Source organism: Zonotrichia leucophrys, chromosome 20, assembly GCF_028769735.1.
Source record: "Zonotrichia leucophrys gambelii isolate GWCS_2022_RI chromosome 20, RI_Zleu_2.0, whole genome shotgun sequence".
In the NCBI taxonomy this organism is placed as follows: Eukaryota; Metazoa; Chordata; class Aves; order Passeriformes; family Passerellidae; genus Zonotrichia; species Zonotrichia leucophrys.
The window spans coordinates 6,840,697-6,860,697 of NC_088189.1; the positions used below are offsets into that span (position 1 = coordinate 6,840,697).

Here is a 20,001-nt window from a genome sequence, read left to right on the forward strand (position 1 = left end):
ACTTTAGCTGACAGGGGGGAAAAGCAGCATCATCATATTTGTCCCTGCCAACCCCCATCCAAGTGTGGGGGGTGATTCAGCCCCACAACACCTCTCAAGCATTTCCTTCTCTCTTGCTGGGTCTGGCAGCATTTTGGCAGCTCAGGGCAGACAATTCCTGAGCATGCTCAGGGCTGGGCTGTGGTTTCCCTCCAGCGGCACCAGCAGGCAGCTGCAGCTCCCTGGGACAGACATGCAGGCACCGAGCTACCCCCAAAAAATGACATTTTACTGCTCACTGCCCCCAGCCTCACTCCAAATATTCTTCTGTTCATTTCTAATCACACCTGTATTTATAGAACACTTTGAGACATCCGGGACTTTATCTGATTTATTTATTCCTGTTTTGCTGCACTGAATAGATACATGACTAGAAGGCAATATTCATCCACAAAGTTAAACAAGACACAATATGATAGCCCAGAGCTACCTCAATTCCTGCCAAAGCCTTTGTTAATTGTCAATGAAGTACAAAAGTTTCCATTTCACTGCCAGCAACTCTGAGATTTGAAGAGACACTGGGTTTGAATTATATAACCAGGAGAAATTGCAAACTCTGTAAAAATGCAGCTCACGTTTCAATTTTATTAAGAATAACATTTTATTAACATAAAATTTTCCAAATGCCATTGATGTGAAAAATATCTAGAGTACAACCTTTCCACTTGCTCCTACCAGGGCCATTAGGACTCAATAGCCAATGTATTTATAGCTAGTGTGTTTTTTTGTTTTTTTTTTTAATTCCTGTTTTTTTAATCTAAACAAATAAAATTTAGACAAAATGGTTTTATTTTACAGTCCAATCAACAGCAGCTACAGAAGATTTAAAATTGATACAATTTCTTAGGTTAACCACTTATATCCACTACTCACAGAGAGTGGAAATACTAAAGAATATTTTTAACCCATCTAACCTGATTAATTTAAAAGTTTTAAAATATTTATATCATTCTTCTTTTTGGAAAGCAAATCAGGTAACACAGGCACAGGAAATACCAGCACTGAGTGAAGAATAAAGCCTCCTTAGAAGCATATTCCAAAAATTCCCACCATGGATGATGGAATCAGGCTTTGGGACGCACAACAGGTGAGAAGGAGCTTCTGCTCACCAACCACCAGTGGAATTTGTCTGTGAAAAATGATCCTTTCAGTATCTTCTGCTACTGGAGGCAATGGCTGCTGCCAAAGCCAAGGAGTGAATGTGAATCACCTCTTCCAGGAACACCAGTGGGGTAGGGATGGGTAGCCTGGCACCCTCAGCCAGCTCAGTTCCATTGTAGGAGCATTCCTGGGGTATTTCCATGATCTGGTATTACCTGAAGGGGCCATAAAATGACAGCAGCCTCCAGGATATAAAATTTCAGCCTAAGAGTGGCCACAGGAGAATAAAATAAGTAAAAAATTAACTTTCTTAGCTCTAACAGAGGACAATGCTTTGCAGTCTGCAGTGAGACCTTTCAGAACTGACCACCTCTGGTGGAAAATGCTCAGCTCAAAATGTAGAGCCAAGGATCACAGGGGTTTAAAGGAGCCTCCATCCTGCTCCTGCTCAGCAAGAGCCAGAGCACAGCCACTGCCTTCTGCTGGCACCAAGGGCCTCCTGCCCCTTCTGGGGGTGCCATCAGGACCAGAAGAACACTTGGGTCAATCGCCGCCTCTTCACATCACTGCGGCACTTGGGGCACTTCTTCACCACCTGCAGAAACCAACAGACAAAACACACAGGGAATGGATTTATTGTGGGGGAAATGCCACAGATGGAGGGACTTTTCACGTGGGCAAATAGTGGTAAGGGGCAAGGGTTTTTAAACTGAAAGAGGGAAGCATTAGATTAAATTTTAGGAAGAAATTCTGTACTCAGAGGGGCTGAGAGGCCCTGGCACAGCTTTCCCAGAGAATCTGAGAATGCCCCAGCCCTGGAAGTGTTCAGGGCCAGGTTGGACAGGGCTTGGGGCAGCCTGGTCTAAGGAAGGTGTCCCTGCCCATGGCAGTTCCAACCCAAACCACTCTGATATCAAATATCTCCACCACATTTTGGCCAATATGAACTACAAGCCACAGTAGCCATTTGTCAGTCCCTGAGCTGGTATCTGCTGTTTGCAACCTCCCTGTTACCACAGAGTGAATTATTTCCTTGGTAGTAATAAAAAGGAGAGGAGGCTTTGTGGCACCATGCAAAGTGGCACCAGAATTTACAGCGCTTGCCCCAGCTATGACACATCTGGGGGACTGAAATACAGGAATAAGGAAATGTGGGGCTGCAAGAGCTTGCACCTGTGGGCAAAATCCTGTCAACTGCCTGAGTTCCCTGAATTCCTGCTTCCTCTTGCACAGATGACAAGGAAATGTCTCCCTGACATACCTGGACATGGATGACACACATGGACATTGCCAAGAGTTTTGTAGGGGAACCAAACACGTTTATTTCTTCATAGCACCCCACACCTTCCTCATTAGCAGCATGAGACATGAAGACACATGAGGTATCATTTCTTCACTCAGGTTTCAGTTTGCTTCTTCACTAATCATAAATTTTAAAGTAATTTGACTTGCAGATGAATCCAAACTGCTCTTCTCATAGCTTGCAAATTACTGGTAGAACCGAACTGGTCTCTTTATTTCAAAAGGGAGATAGCAAATGGGTTTGCTTTTAAAAAATTTTTTGGGGAGAAGATTGCCAGCTCAGGAGGCCTAAAAAGATGGGCAACTACATCAGTGGCACTGCACAGCCTTCCCTGAAGTGTGGAAATTCCTCATTAGAACCACAGAGTGGGTTGGGCTGAAAGGGACATTAAAGCTCATCCAGTTCCAAACCCCTGCCATGGGCAGGGACACCTTCCACTCAATCAGGCTGGACCCAAGCCCTGTCCAGCCTGGCCTTGGACACTTCCAGGGATCCAGGGGCAGCCACAGCTTCTCTGGGCACCCTGTGCCAGGGCCTCACAGGGAAGAATTTCTTGCCAATATCCCATCTAACCTCTGGCACTGGGGAGCCATTGCAAGAAAAGGTGCAGACTGCAGAGCAGGCTCAGGCAGTAGGATTTTGGTTCTGGTGACATTAACTGAAATATCAAAAATTGAAGGGCAGAGGAAAGGTCATTTTATCTCCCAACAGCCAGTGCTTTACCAAAGGCAATTTTAAGTGTAACATTTAATTGTGAAACCTTTGATTATTTCCCCATATTACAGATAGTCCAAATGAAAATAACTCAGTCTTCTTGGAAGACCCAGATGAATAAATGCATTTAAACACCTGGAAGCAGCAACAGAGCCTCTGGAGGGGAAAACCACACAAGCACATCCTGGTCCAGGCTCTGCAAGGCTTCCCCTAACACACTGAATCACCCAACATGCTCCAGCACTAAACCCCCTAATCCCCCTCTAGCTGCAGGGAATTCCATCTGCTCTGAAAAAGCACCTCCAAAAGCTTCTAAAAGCTTCCAAAGTTATTCACCACCTCTCCCCACCAGTGTTTTACTAAAATAACAGATTGGACAAGATGAAAATTTGCAAACCCCGCATTGTGAATGATGCTCTGAGTCACTTCCTCGGTGGGACAATATGCACCAAAGGGCTTTGGAGCAGAAAAAACAGTGAGTAAGTTATTAGGAAAGAAAAACAGGAGCTCTAAATGCAGTCCTGTCAGAGTGACAAAGCTCAGTCCCATCTGATGAGAGCTCAGAGCTGGGACATGGTTGCTCATTTCCTGCTGGTAAGGGTACCCCTGTCCCAAACACACGGATGGGGTTGACTGTCCAGCCCCACTGGGCAAGAGTGGGGATGGGGATGGATGTGGTGGGACATGGCTCCTCTGGGATTGCTTTCAGGGAAAACAGGATCAGCTTCCTGTTTGCAATGCTGTGTTTGCCTCTCAGCTGCATGACCAGCACAGCTCTGCCCCATCACTCGAGAGGCATCTCTGCATCAGCACAAGTCACATCCTAAACTACAAGGGGAGAAGGGAGGTTTGGACAACAGCAGGAATTTCCCCATGGAAAGGGAAGTAAACACTGGAACAGGCTGCCCAGGGGAGTGGCGGAGTCACCATCCCTGGAGTGTTCAAAAACCACGTGGCTATGGCACCTCAGGATGTGGTTTAAGGTGAACACACTGGTGGTGCTGGGCTGATGGTCTTTAAGGTCTCTTCCAACATAAATGATTCTATGACTGTATTTGATTTTTCATTAACCAAACAACACCTGAATCACATCATGAGCCACTTAACACTCCTGTACACAGAGAACATTAATCACTACAGGTGTGTCAGTAAGTAAGATTAATCAGGTTAAGTGGCAGATATAAAAATAATCAATAATAAGATTATTCAGTAAGTAGCAAATATGGAAATCATTATTAGCAAATGACCCATGACTCATTTCCTCAAACATGGAAATGGGATGCATGGGATATCTAAATAGAAGAGAAAGAACACTCCAGTTGGAAGGGACCTACAGTGCTCCTACAGTCCAAGTGCCTGACCTCTTTAAGGGCTGTACAGAAGTTATGGCACTGTAATATTAAAGAGCATTGGGGCCTCTCTAGGAAGCCTCTTCCAGTGTTTGACCAACCTCTTGGAATAGAAATGTCTCCTGATATCCAGTCTGAACCTCACTGAGAAAAGCTTTGGACAGCTCCAATCCTGACAGAATCCTGACATTAAATCCCAGGGAGAAGAGCTCAGCACCTCCCTGTGTCCCCTCCTCAGGAGGGGCTTTAGACAAGGACCTGGAGTGACAGGACAAGGGGTAGAAGCCTTAAAAGAGAGCAGGGTTAGAGGGGATATTGGGAAGAAACTCTTCCCAGTGAGGGTGGTGAGGTGCTGGCACAGGGTGCCCACAGAAGCTGTGGCTGCCCCATCCCTGGAAGTGTCCAAGGCCAGGCTGGAGGGGGCTCTGACCAACCTGGGACAGTGGCAGGGTCCCTGCTCATTGCAGGGGGCTGGAATGAGATGAGATTTAACCTCCCTTCCAATCCTGATCTTGTGCTTATTCCATACTCCTCTTGGACCAACTCTGTCTTGGCTGCTATATTTTATTTGGATGTCAGTCCAATGTTTTCTATGCTCACCTTACAATTCAATGTCTTCTCAAGAAAAATATCTTTCTCTGGAACTTGGAATAACAGATGATTTTGTACTTGCTTATAGATTGACAAGCTGAAGAAGTTTCTTTTCCTTCTGTACTGTTTTTGGATATTCCTGAACTCCACTGATCAGCAGCTTTCTCATCACACATGAATGTTTAGAAACCACTAAACTCTTGCATTATTCTGGTTTTGGAAGTCTTTTAACATCTGGCTGCTGAATTAAATGCTGGTAAGATGCTCCCAAACCCAGGCACCCTGGGACCAGCTACATCTTACCTAAAGAATTTCAATTTACTCAGCTGGGAAAACCAAGAGACTGGAGGTATTTGAGCAGGAATTCAGAATCACAGATTCACAGAATTGTTTGGCTGGGAAAGACCCAAAAGGTCACAGAGTCCAATGGTTGACCCAGTACTACCAAGTTTCTCTTAACTATGCCACTAAGTACCACATCTACATATCACAAATCCGTCCAAGAATGGTGACTCAGCCACTTTCCTGGGCAGCCTGTTCCTTGTTTGCCTCATTCTCATAACAGAGCTTTACAATAGGATTTTGATGGGGAAAATTATGAAACTGAGAAAAAAAAAATAAACATTAAAATATTAAATAAAAAAATGAAGTGTTTTTAAAGTTGACTCCACAACTTGTTGCCTTTGTAATTTTAGACCAGAAAACATGTGGAGGCAGCTCGGAAAGATGCCAAAGTGTAAAAACCCATCTTAGGGCAGAGATCTACCTCCAATCATAGTGCAAACCATGGGAAACAATGGATCAAGTGGTAAATCTTCCATTGGCATTTGGGTGCTCTTTCTGGAAACAGAAGAATTCTGATTCCAGGTTTGTTCACATCATTCTCCTGAAAAGCAAAAAATTCCCCGGCAGTTTTGGGAAAACCAAACCAATAAACAGGAGAACCTTTAAGAACTGCTTCCAGCACGTTTTGCAGCAAGTGAAGTCACAAAATGGGCATTTAAAAGGCACATCATCCTCGGATTTGCAGTTAGAGCAGTGGAATCTTCCTAGAACAGAGGGGAGGGTGAGGAGAGAGAAAGAGAGGGAGGAAATGACTAAATTCCTGTAATCACCTGAGAAATTCTCATGTATTCACACTTCCAGTGCAGTCCAGAAAACAATGACCATGAGTGCAATGAACTACCTCAAATAATGTGCCCTGCCACATTATTTCTTTCAAGTGACCTCACAGTCTCTTGATGCCTCAGATCCCAGTAGGAACTCGGGTTACATCCTTCCTTTACAAGGAAGTTGTCAAGAAAAAAATCCCTAAAGTTCTCAGGAAACTACTAAAGCATTGTGATGAAGACAATGAAGAACTTTGAGAGCACATGCAAGGCACAGAAAGTACAGATTCTCCTCAGCAAACCACACCAATCACACTGCACCTGAGCAAATACAGACAGGAATCAGTGGTTTCATACACCATCAGTCTCATTTCTGTAATTTATCTTTATTCCCAGAAATCAGAAAATTACATCCCAACTCTCTCCTGTACCTACCACACTCTGGCTCCATCTCTAGGGGAAAGATGGGCACAACTCCAGAGTCTGTGGGTGCTCTCACAATATTGGTTTCTTTGGACACTTCAGGCTTTGGCAACTCAAGTTCACTTTTCTGGCTGAAGCAGAAGGAGGAAATCTTACTCTGAATTTTTTCTGGTGCCCCACTCTTAGAAGGGGCTGCATCTGGGGAGAAAAAGAGAAAACCAGTGTATGAACCTGTATCATGGAAAACAAAGTCAGCAATAAATTCACTCTGTTGTCATTGTATAAGAAGAAAACCAAATTTAAATAACTAGTTTTTATGCCATAGTGCTTGGCAACAGATGTTTTTGATAGATACTAACCCATGCAATATTACTGAAAGAGACTCTTTATATTGAAATAGTTCCATGGCACTTCTTCCTACAGAATGGGCCTTGATCCACTCCTGCTCCCATCCCACTTAGATGTAAAAATTCTGCCTTCACCCTTAACACATTTCACAGTTTAAACATGGCAGAACTACAACTAGTTTCTTTCTTATTCCCTTGCACTTCTCCATCTCATGTTATCTTTTATCTTACTCCTGCCTGAGTGTGGTTTTCTTAACCCAGTGCAGAGATAACCAGTGACTGATTCTCCTTGACAGATCTCAGGCAGGGAGGCCCTAGGCCAGGAGAGGGACTTTTCACAGGGGTGGGGAGTGATAGGACAAGGGCAAATGGCCTTAAACTAAAGGAGAGCAGGTTTAGATTAGAGATTAGGGGGAAATTCCTCCTTGTGAGGGTGCTGAGGCCCTGGCACAGGGTGCCCACAGAAGCTGTGGCTGCTCCATCCCTGGAAGTGTTCAAGGCCAGGTTGGACAGGGCTCAGAGCAACCTGGTCTATGGAAGGTGTCCCTGCCCAAGGCAGGGGGTGGAACTGGATGAGGTTTAAGGTCTTTTCCAACTCAAGCCAGTCTGTGATTCCATGATTGTGAGGCTGTTGAGCCCTACCCATCATAATAATAAATACGATTCTAAACTTGTGACAACTGCTCATTCCCTACCTTGTTTGTGGCTGATTCCTTTTGTGCAGCTCTCCACGCTCTGGGGTTTCCCTTCACTTTGCTCCAACTGCTGCAATTGCTTCTCTCCATCACCACAGACCATTCCAGTCAAACCCTTGCACAGCTCTCTGAACTGCTCCTTGTGGTGAGGACGCACGAACATGTAAAACCCTGGCCAAAAGAAAATACAGACAAGTGCATAGGAAAATCAGTGCCTGACCATGGAAAACTCCTTGCTTTGAAGGGGAGAAATTCTTTGGAAGCTGAATAATATCAGTCAGATTCCTCGGAGTATATTCAGCTTGGTGAAACACTTGATGCTTTTGTGATTTTTATAATTACGGGGCTTTCCTTGCCAGAAGGCAGATGAGTATTTAGTACTGAAAATAATCCCAATTTGTCTTGAAATTCTTCCACTCTGTACAGCTCAGAATAAACACCCACTCCAGCACTTCACCTGAGAAGTGATCTAAGAACACAATATATCCAGAGAGACTCTCAGGAAGGAAATTTCTTGCTACTGTTTGGTTGACAAGGATTCACAACACACGTACAGAAATTCTAAAAAACCCCGATTATGACTGACTGCCAAAGATAATTCTACCACAAGGGCTTCTGAGGTCAAAACATTTGTTCAATAGAGACAGTGACTCTGAAAGAGTGCTCAGGGGGAGGTTATGACTCACACCGATAATTTTCTTCCACTCTCCACTTTGCCAAGACTAATCTAACTTCACAGTTACCTAACACACCAGGATAAGGGTATTCTCTCACAACTTGCAGACTATGGTACCTGTTCAAGGCCAGTGGAATATTTATTGTTAGCTGCTAAAGATAACAAACAAAATTCCACCAGCATTTCCCAGCAGACACTGAATGCATCATTTCCAGCAGAAGAGTCACCTCAGACCTTGGGAGAAGGTGGAACTGAGGTGTCTCATTCAAGATATCACCATTGAGGCAGTCAGGATCAGCATATAATGCCTCTTCTTCTTCCAAACAATTAGCTCCAATTTCAAATTTTAAAAACCTGTAGCTCCCTAAACTCTTCCATCACTAAACCCATGAAAGGAAAATAAAACAAAACAAACCACTTCTAACAAAATAAATTACACCACAATTCCAGAAATATTTTCAGCTGAAGCTCTGTAGAATAGTAAATCAAAAGCCTAACTGCTTATCCTGAAACCTGGAAGTGATCTAAGAACTTAGCACCAGTACAGCAATCACTGGTCATGGGAATAAAATTAGGTCAGTTCAATAGTCAGCATTGTCCTTTCTAAAGAGCAATTGTAGTAATTGAGGAGACAAAACAGGTGAGATGAAGGTTAGGACTGGAATTACTGAGGTGTTGTGTTAAGTTTTTAATGGACAATTTCTACCTGAGCAGACAGAGATAACATTTCATAACCTTGACATGTTCTGCTCTCTGAATGGCATTCACTGAACCCACTGCTCCAGCTGCTCTGCTGATCTGGGTAGCTAAACCAAAAGGTGAGACCTCACACGAGGCCACAGCACCCACACTTTCCTTTCAAATAAATAAGAGTGATTTTTAAAAAACCCCTTACTTTGTAGGAGATGAAAGTCCTGTGGCCTCTCGGTGGTGAGGGCTGCTATCACCGACACCATGGCATCGTAGTTATCTGTCTTCTTGTAAGCCAGCAGAGCCTCATAGAACTGGCTGTAGCTGCTTTTGTCCAAAGCCCTCTGCACATCACTGAGATAGGCAGTCCTGAGGGCCTGGTGATGCTCTCTCCTGGAGCCTGGAGCCTTTTCAGCCTCTTTCCTTGGAGCTGCACTGGCATTCTGCCCTGGGAGACAAAGAACGCGTGAGCAAGGCTTGAGGAACAAACAGGTCACTCCATCACACCCACTTCTCACATTTGCAGGGAATTCCTGAACTATTTCAAAGTGGTGAAGCCAACCCCACCTGCCCAGCATGGCACACCTGCTCCTGGAAATGGCAGCAGAGCAAAATTATGCTGGGGATCACTTTTAGCATCTTCTGGAGCTCCTTGATCGTTTTAAATGGAGAAATGTGTCAGAAGGTCACTAGGGAATGAGGGTAAACAGGTGGGTAAACCAACTCTGCTGGTCTGAAATAGGTAATTTTAAAGTTCAGATTTCTCACTCCTCAATAATAAAGGCAGACAAGGGGTGGGGTGTGTGTTTCCTAACAGGAAAACTATGTCCAAAAATACTATCTGACCTGAAACAACACTCAAGAGAGCACAAGAGCCAGGTAGGAGGTCTGCAAAAGATAGAAGCAGCTTGGAACATTCTGCTAAATGCCAAGTGAACTTTATCTACAATATAATTCTCTGATTTCTGGTATGTTTTAGAGAAAAAAGTTCTGGTTTGCATATCACAGGCATGCAAATATGGATGAAGGATATGGTAAGAAATTTATTTAAATTAACCTGCCATATATTTTGGTATCTGGATCTTTAAAAGTCCTTTATTGGATAATAAAGATAATTAGGTTTCAAAACACAGGCTTCATTCAATTTGGTGGAAGTGAAAAAATTGGGTGTGCATTTTATAAGCAGTATTTATTGCACATCCTAGAGCTTGCTTATATTTCCAGAGAAGCATTCTCTTCTTAAGGAGGCATAGAAATAACATATCCATTTACTCCTATTATTTTCTCAATTACTTTTTGTGGAAACAAGTTTCTGTGAAACCATTCTAATGATTTCAGTACAAGAAAATTACTAAAGATTCTGCTTTATTCAAATATCCTCAAAATAGAAAAGAAAATGGAAAAACAAATAAAAAGAAACAGTATAGCTTCACACATTAGAAGTATTTAAAGCCTTCCAGGAAACTGGCTTGTTTTTTAAAGAAAGGATTAGCATTTGACTATTCTTTGTCCTCTACAGAAAGACTTCTAAGCTGTCCAATGATCCTACTCATTTCCTTGTGAGAAACACAAAAAATTCCCAGCTGTTCTCAGGAAAACCCATAATTAAATAAATGAGCCCGCGAGCTTGAAGGTAAATACTGGACAGAGTGAGATTAGAGGGATGCACACAGAGATTACACTTAGTACTCTCTGTTTCTGCAGAAAAAGCCAGGCTGTCCACAGAGGGAGTGTACACATTACACCAAAAACAAAATGAAACAGTTTCTACATACCTGAATTCACACTGACGTAATCTTAACTCACACTCCTTACACGGCTCCCTTTCATGGACCCTGGACAAACAGGAAGCCCAGCAGACCTGTGCTCAACCCCCACTTTTCCCAGCTCAGCCTCTAGTACAAGTGTCTGGCTTCAGCTGGTTTCTTTCACATGCAACTTGATTTAATTTATTGACTTTTGTGTTTTGTTTTGCACAATCCTTGCTGAAAATTCTGAATTATCATCCCTCCCACCTACGGAGGGGGAGCCACTGTGCTAGGCAAGCATGAAGAACGTTGGTTTGCCCCAGGAGAACTTCCAGTCAGTGATGAAATAAAACACAATAGACTGGATTTTATTAAACACGGAGGGTACCTGCACTATTCAGTCCTGTTGTCAAGTGGGATCCTCCTTGGTTCAGGTGGAGCCCAGGGTTCAGTTGAGCACATGAGGCCTTGGAGAATGTACTTTTCTGCTGGCTCTGTTTTTCTTCTGTGAAACAAACCCAGTCCATTAACAGCGAATTTAGGGAAGAATGAATGTGGAATGGCGCATTTCAATGTAAGCCCTCCTGTGCTGAAAACACCTGAGCAACCCACAGAAGCTGTGGCTGCCCCATCCCTGGCAGTGTCCAAGGCCAGGTTGGATGGGGCTTGGAGCAACCTGGGATAGTGGAAGGTGTCCTTGCCCATGGCAGGGGGTGGAAATGATTTTAAAGTCCCTTTCAGCCCAAACCAGGCTGGGATTCCACATAGATTTATTTCTCTGATGATGAGCTAACGCCCCATTTTTTCAGAATTTTACTGCTCCAGGATTTCATAGATTTGACAAGTTCTGTGAGGACACAATCACCCTCTATTCACAACTCTGCTGGCACTATGTGGGCAGCAAAGAAGTCACACACAAGGTTGTTTAATTCCCCAGAGTAAATTATTTTAACAGATCAGTAAAATCCACTTTTGAAACAAAATTACATCGTTATCAACTCTGCAGTAACCAATGCTCAGGCATCTGCACAGCTCAAGAGAAGGCAAGAGGACCATGGAGAGCAGAGACTTAGCTCAGTATTGATTAAATTGAACTTCCTTGCATTTCCACATCTCACATCCTGCTCTATGACTGGGTGAACAAGGATATTTCTTCAAATGCTAGAACTGAACCAAGCTCTCACCCATTCTCTTGGCCAGGATCTCCCTCTCCTCCCGTGGGAGGCTGTGCTCAGGTTTGTAGCCACAGCCCAATCCAGTCAGATTGCAGCATGCTTCATCAAACTGCTTTTTATGCTGGGGTCGAACAAACTGGTAAAAATCTTGCATCAGAGAGAGGGAAAAGAGGAGAAAAAAAGAAAGGGAAAAAAAAAATCAATCCACAACAGGCAATAATTGCTACGGAAAGCTACAAGAGCGGAACTTCAAGGTTAGATAAAAAGGTGCAACTAAATAAATTAAAATATAAATGCTTTCATCTAATATTTATACAATAAGCACACTTACAAATTACACAAACGTCAGCTATCATGCAAACATTGAGCAATATATTATCTCTATCAGTAGGTAAAACCTCATTTTTTCAAGGTAAATATAAAGTAACTCACCTCGCAGTGAAACAGCCCTTGAGGTGCCTCAGAAACCATGAGATCCAAGTAACTGCTAGATACTTTAAATAACTGATGAACTGTTAACTTTACATCCTATGTTACTTATTCACCACAAAATGCTGGCCAGCCAGAACCCTAACCATTAAAACAACTTTAGGTTTCAGGTGCCTGACAGTTTCCAAAACTAGATTTAGACCTTGATTTGATGATCAAATATTTTCTTATTTTTGTAGATCATAGCAAATTGGGAAACCAAGTGACTGAGTTTCCCATTCTTTAACCTTAGAATTTCCCTGAAACTATAAATAAATGCATAACTATGCATTTATTATTTCAGTCCATGAAAAAGTCACAGAAAAATCTATGCTTTTGTTCACAAGCTGAGAGGGAAAGGAAAAATTACACAGAAAATAGAAGAAATCTTGGTGGGAATTCAGTTCCTATCAGTACAATTGTTCAAAGGCAATAAAAAAACCTGCCAATGCAGTAAGTATCCACATTTGCCCAGATCCTTTGTTTTATACTCACAATTATCTAACAGAAAATTTCTCTGTATTCTATTTACTGCTTTAGCACCGAACTCTTACGAAGGCATCTCCCCAACTCACACAATCACACTCTTGATCTCCAAACTACCAGGAATAAGTCACTGTAATTTTAGACAAGGCTTAAAATAACACAAACTTCCACGGAATATGATTTCTTCAAGTCCAGATATGAGCTAACACATGATGATCAGATTGATGAAAATCTTCTGTTTTATCTGGGAATATAAAGTGATGAATCATCTTAATTGAGTTGTACTTCACATCTAAAACATTTCTGAAGTACTCAAGCCTGTTTAAAAGATAAAAGTCACGTCTACAAATACACCAATGCACAAACACTCCGAAAGTACCTCGCAGCAAGACGTGCTTCTTTTCATCCTCTACAAAGAGGGAGCTCATCTGGGACAGCATGGCATGGAAGTCATCTGTCTTCTTGTACTGCTGCAGAGCCTTGGAGAAGAGCTCATAGTTCTGCTGGCTCAGGGTGTCCTTCACTGTGGCGATGTAAAGCGTGGCCCGCGCCTTCTTGGGCTCCGCCGGCTCCGCTCTGCGCTCCTGCTGCAAGGCAGGAAACGCCCCTCATTAGGCAAAAGCAGCACGTGAGGGGTTAATTTCAGGTGGAGCAATTTAGTTGACAATGCCAACAGCACACAGGATAACGAAAGGAATTATAGAACAGCTGTGGTTGGAAAAGTCCTCTGAAGTCATCCAGTCCAATGGCCCAGCAAGCAGCACCACTGCATTAAACCATGGCAGTCACCCCCATAATTCATCTTGCCCAGTGCTAAAACAGATAACTTCAAGAAAAATTCCTAGAGAAGGCAGCCAAGTATCATTGCACAATTCTATTCTTAGGAGAAGGGTTAACAAAATGACATCTATTCCAAAGCTGGAGGCTGAGCTGACTCATCATGACATCAGATAGCAACAAACTCCAAACACAACCTTTTGCATGAACCTGTTCTCTTCCTTCTATCTTCTCTTGGGTATTACCGGCTTTGGGATCAATTTCGTTTGCCAGGTGCTTGGCAGATTGTCAGACAGGGAATATCCAGTTAGGACAGCACCTTGGACAACTACTGGCACTCACATCACCCAGGGAATTCTCCTGAATTTATTGTGACTTAAGCAATTAGCTGCATAATGAGTTAACTGGGTTTGGAGACAGGTCAAAACATTAATGCACAGCTGCAGAGCTAACACACAACCATGACCCACCTCATGGGGGTAATATGTGATCCCTTACCCCAAACTGGTCAGTTCAACCATTTGAGGCTCTACCAGAGCAGCTGGACTTGCTCATCATTGTAGGTCCCTGCCAACTGAACTATTCCATTTTAATCAAAAAGAGTGAAACCATCAACACCACCCTGGTCAAATTGTTCACAACACAGTCAGTGTCAGAAAACAATTCTTTTCACCTACCACCCTATGTGGATCTGTGCTTGATTTGGTCTGGGATGTCTGGATTTGGGAAAGAGCACAACAAATAGCTTTCAGATATGCACAGATAAATATTTACATTTTGGAGAAAAAACACTTGTTCTAGCATCACGTATCTGTCTGCCTGGAAATTTCCAATTCAAATTAAAGCAATCTATAAATCAAAGGGATGGCACAGACACAGGGAAACACATACTGTATTGCTGACTAGCTTTATTTTCTTCCTTCCTCCTTTCTGCTCATCTGTTAATCTCTTCTCATACTGAAGAGAAAGCGTGGACAGACGATGTGCCTGTGAAGATGAAAAGAAAGTAAGTAAGGTACAAAATACTTTTCAGAGTTGTTGCCCATTTAATTTAGCTATTTCCAGCAGTAAAACCTGGTAACCCAGTTTGTGATACCATTCAAGGAAGTGGAACAAGTCAACCTAAATTATTTTAACAGAGCCTGGGCACGTACCTGTTTCTAGAGGGTAGAAATTTACTGGACAACTCACTGAGACCAAACTAGAAGAAATTAAAGACAAAGTTGGTCTTGAGGGTGCAAATTCCTGGCTAAGTAAAGCTGGACTCACAGCAGACTGTTACAGGACAGCCTGAGAGTGTACACAGACTGTGTGTAACCAGTGTTCACACTCCCCTTCACTTTCTTGCCTGGAATTCTCTTTACATAAGGGAGTGAAGAATTGGAATATAAGCAGCAAGTCAAATATTTATGATACATACAGTAAATCAGAAAAATTATCAAAACCATCCTTTTAGTCCCGTGCTGTGTAAAGGCAGCACATTGAAAAGCATGATTCAGCAGAAATAAGGCTTCCTAGACATGAGCTGTAACTCACAAAGAAATCTGATTACGGGGAACTGTTATTACTTAAATGGATTGAGAAATTATTATTTGTATTGTGAATTTTTGAGACGGCAAAGCAAATTCTTTCAGAATGAGAGCAGCTAAACTTTCATTATTTAGGGATCAAGAGTGCAGTGTAATCTTGATTAAAGGAAAAATGATAACACAGACACTATGCTGAATGGTGAAGACAGGAAATGACACCAAGTCCATCCTCAGTGCAAATCCAATGCTCAGTGCTGGACTCAGAGTGAAAGCTGGCTGCCTGAGAGCCACTGCCTGTCTCAGAACTACACTCACCAGACTGCTGGGATCAGGTCATCAATTTGGAAGCAGCACAGGGTGACCCCAGAGCTCTCCACAAGCCTCAGACAAGCAGCAACGCCAGATGCACAAATAGGCCAAATACACAAATGGAAGTGGACCTGAGCAACTATCAAGCTATTGGGTTTATCAGCTTACCTAACTCCAGGAAATGCTGAGCTCTGCCAAAAGCACTGCAGCTGTATTAAGAATATTCTGTATCTGAGTTACCAAAGTCCCTGGAAATGTGCCAGGCTTTCCAAAGAATAGGTTTTGGTGTCAATGTCATGGCTACCCAATGGGTGACAGAGCCCATTTCCCGCTTGGCTGCACACAAGTTAAATATTTGCTGCCCTTTGTACATTCCCTCTGATCTGTACGTGTCTCCATTCATGTCCTTGGGCCTACTCAGATATCCCCCAGACACTCCTACATTTACACATTTTACCTCAGGCATTCTTTCCCTGAGGAAAGTACTTAAGAATGCTGCAATAGGCATTGCTAAATGGGTCTGCAAGCCAACAGTAAAATACTGCAGCCAAATAAAGGCAGTAACCTCTCCAACTACTGCAAACAGGGATTTTGGGAAAGTAAGAACACATCTTAATCACTGATGTATCAAAAATACCAGTCCAAGAGGAAAGAAAATTAACAGTACAGAAGCAGCTTTGTTGATCTTGTGATAGAGGATTTTTGATTCAGATAAAATATTCCACAAGTCAGCAACATTCTTTCTCTGGGGAAAATCCCTTTTTGAATTCAATATCTAGTCTCATACCAAGTGTTGACACAGAGTCCACCCAGGACAAATTGTGTATTTACAAATCCCTTCTCTGAGAGCTCCTTGCTCCTCAGAAAGTCTGGTTAACTTCCAGGAATCTCTGGTCAGCAGCCTTGGAGCACAGAACAAGCACATACCTGTCAATCATCTGCTTCAAAGTGGCAAGGAAACCCTTTGATTAATTATGAGAACTTGCAATTACTGGTGCTGATTACAGTGAGCTTTTCTCGACAGAGAATTGAGCTGGTTCTCTGGATGCCAAAACCATTTTGCTTTAGAGCCTGCAATTTTTACTTACAAGGAAGTATTTTGCCATTACCTTTTCCTCTCCCTGCAAATCAGTTTCCTCCTCTGCATCTTCACTGCTCTTCTCACTGCGCTCCAAGGCATCCAGGAGCCCAACACATTTTCTTCGGGGTGAGACAAACTCTTGCTCATATTCCACACACAGGCTGGGTGCTCCATCTCCATTTACTGCCATCACAGCACAACACAGGAGACAAATTCACACTCCACATGCTCTCCTGCATTTTCTTTAATTTAGTGATAGCTCCCCATCTTACAAAGCAACCCACAATATGTGTTGATGAATTAAATAATCTTCCACCTCTTGCAAAATTGCATTATATAATTTAGTAAGCAGACTGCTTTTATACATCATTTCCAAAATTGCTCAAGCATTTGTTACCACAATCTGGCAGACTGCTCTCAAACTTTTCCTCAAGTCACTTAACCCCAAAATGGTGTAGGATCAATGGGAAAAAGTCTTACTGCAGCAGCTGTGTTCAATTATTTTAGATTTATGGATTTTCCCAAAACTGAGTTCCAGAGTTTTTAAGAGATTTTGGTACAAACCATGATTTATTACTTTTAAACAGAGCAAGTTTTTTAAAGCTGACAATTCTTATAGTATCAATACCCAAAAGACAGTTACCAAAGTCCCAAATTACATATTCTCACTAATCAGAATCCAGGTTTCAAATATAAGAATTTTGTCAAATTAGTCTCAGCTTGCTATTTCTGTAAGGCATTACCTACAAAATGTATTTCCACTACTTTGTGGAATTACTCCAGCAGTCAGTTACTGAGGAAAGCCACTATCTTGATAAGAATGGGAGTATATTATGATCAGTATGACTACAGGGGAGTTTGACGTTACAGCTGATGCAATGCAACTGAAAATCTCTATTAAACAGGAAATGCAGCTTCCTCCCTTCACCTCCAGTCCCACATTCCAGCCCATCCTTTGAGATGGGTCTGGCAGTCAAGTGTATGAAAGGTAAATAAACTGGTTCAGCACAGCTCAGCTGCTCACTCTGCAACTGCACAAAAGACGGACTCAAATCAATAAAGGAGCAAAAAGTGCACAGTTGGAAACTGAGAGGGGAAAAAAGTGGTGGCCAAAGTAAACCCTTTTAACAATAACCAGCAATCACACTGGCTGTTACCAGGCTTTAAAGGCAATGTGAACTTGCCCTCACTCATAACTGATTAGGAACCACAGCTTTAAACAAACTTCACTGTTCTATTCCAAACCAGCAAGTAGTCTAGAGTGCTGAAAGAATATCTGACATGAGAAATGCTTTATTCTTTAGCATTCTACCCACAAAATTTTAAAGATTGTTTTGTTCCCATGTTCTTTTTGTTTTCTTAGATTACTGAGTAAGAGTAATCTATACAACAGGATGGAATGAGGACATAGGGAAGCCAGTTCTAGGCAGAAAGAGACTTCCAGGTCTTATTTTCCAAACTATCTGGCACTCCACCAAAAACTCCTCCTCATCTGTGGGACAGTTTTGCCAGCCCCATCTGCCTCTTTTCTCTGCAATTTCCTCTGCAATTGCAACTATTTTCCTCCATTTTCTAATGGTTAACTGTGTCCCTTCTGACCAGACTTTTACATCAGTCTTTGAGCCCTCCTTGCTTTCTCTCCCATTTCAGTTTCTAATCTCTTGATCCTCCTTGTCAGCTTAAAACAAAAAGGTGCATCTGTGAGGACCCAAACATTACCTTTCCTTTTCCTCTTCAAACTTGGAACATGGTCATCCAGATTTTTAGCTTTTTGCAGGGAGAGGACCTGCTCAGATGAAGTAGATGGTGCTGCATTGCTTTCACTTAGGGAACCAGCATGTCCAGGAGGGCACTGAGGCAGGGGTGGGGGCATCTGCAAACAGTTTACAAAGTGTTACAATAGGCAAAGACCAGTTTTCCACTCCAGCTGTGACCAAAAATCTCAGCAACCATCCAAAGACATCTCCTTTTCCCCAAATAATCTTTGGTAGCAAGACTTACACACTCTGGGTTTATGGGCTTTTGAAAAAAAGGATCAAACACCTCCCAGGTGACATAGCTGAAGTGCAGTAAGTGCACTCTAAGTGACCAGGTACCAGAAAAAGGATCAGGACCTGCTAAAGAAAACCAGCTCCTTCTGACAAAGCACATCGGGCTGTGGTTTTGATTTACCGTGAAACTGTCACTCATAATCAGAAAAGATCATTAAGTCCTGCAGCATCATTCATATGTAACTAATCAGCCTGAACAACTATTTTAGCCTTGTAGTTGGCTAAAGCATCTTCCAGGAAGCCGTTCAAGTCTGCAAATGAAATTTTTAAGTGCTTATTTTAATCTTAACCTCTGTTTTGGAAACAAAGAATTTCCCATTCTGGCTTCCAGCCCGTTTCTTGCTATGACTTTCTCCAGTGAATTAGGAAGCCTTTTTACAATATTACTTTTTAAATCAAGGAACTATTACAGACAACATCAGCTTCCTAATGCTAATAGAGAAGCTGTTTTAGTAAAGATGACCCAGTGTTGAACTGCAATAACAACTGATGGTTTTTATTACTCTTTATTACTAGTCAGCTTCAATTTAAATTTTGGGGTATGATCCTTCCACACACATAACCCCTCCCTGAGACAGAAAGCCTCTGGATGCCAATATCAGTTCCAGGATTTGCATACCAGCCAATAAATACATGTTTGTTTAGGAGGAGCTGGAAGAGGAAGTTATTTTTGTGATGTAACCTAATGAATTGCCCAGCATAAGAACAACATCCTGTCCCAGATCACTCATGGAGAAAGATGAGGCATACCTCCTTCCAGTAAATCTTCCAGTGTTTAGAAGTGACAAGTGACCCCGTGCTGGGCAGGCTTGTGAGGAGCAGAGAGCTGGACTCAGTGATCCTTAAGCATCCCTTCCAATTTGAGATCACCTGTGATTCTCTCACATCTCCCACCTAGCTTAGCATTCCCAGTTTCCAACACTATTCAGGAAGGTGGTTGTTCATTTTGTGGGGGTTTTTAAAAGACACTTACAGTTTCTTGAGCAACACGGAAGAAGAGGGAGACGCTTCTGACCGCGTGCCCGAAGTTGTCATAAACGTTCACGTAGGGTCGGACCCATGAGGGCAGTTTGCCCCTGACATCACAAGTTGTGAACCTGGGCAGCATGGGAAAACCTGAGAATTATTTGCCAGGTTGGGCTAAATTAATTAAAAGAACCCTGGATCACTATCTGTCTTAGGCTGCAATGCAAGATGGGGCTGGGAGTGTGTATTCTATTGCCATTTGCTAGAACCAGGTGGGGCAGTTTTGTGTTAAAGCCAAGTGGAGCAGTTTTCTTTTTCTCTTCCACCCCTCCTCCCTCCAGGGAGATATCTTTTGTTAATGGGCTACTGAGCCT

General features: G+C 42.6%; 1 protein-coding gene across 4 annotated transcripts in view; it reads right to left on the minus strand.

Moving 5' to 3' along the window:
* Positions 1-371: 371 nt before the first annotated feature.
* RTEL1 (regulator of telomere elongation helicase 1) overlaps positions 372-20,001 on the minus strand; it is a 44,672-nt gene continuing 25,042 nt past the window's right edge. For 2 of the 4 annotated variants that reach the window (XM_064730042.1, XM_064730041.1), the window contains exons 25-36: positions 19,635-19,758; positions 18,330-18,483; positions 16,639-16,793; positions 14,583-14,678; positions 13,294-13,501; positions 11,970-12,107; positions 11,174-11,290; positions 9,243-9,485; positions 7,672-7,842; positions 6,642-6,827; positions 6,043-6,146; positions 372-1,735 (exon numbers count right to left, since the gene is read on the minus strand). In XM_064730042.1, coding sequence (XP_064586112.1) covers positions 1,661-1,735; positions 6,043-6,146; positions 6,642-6,827; positions 7,672-7,842; positions 9,243-9,485; positions 11,174-11,290; positions 11,970-12,107; positions 13,294-13,501; positions 14,583-14,678; positions 16,639-16,793; positions 18,330-18,483; positions 19,635-19,758 — 1,771 coding nt within the window. In that variant the 3' untranslated portion in view covers positions 372-1,660. The remainder of the gene's footprint in view (positions 1,736-6,042; positions 6,147-6,641; positions 6,828-7,671; positions 7,843-9,242; positions 9,486-11,173; positions 11,291-11,969; positions 12,108-13,293; positions 13,502-14,582; positions 14,679-16,638; positions 16,794-18,329; positions 18,484-19,634; positions 19,759-20,001) is intronic. The other 2 variants (XM_064730043.1, XM_064730044.1) reach the window with 2 other exon arrangements.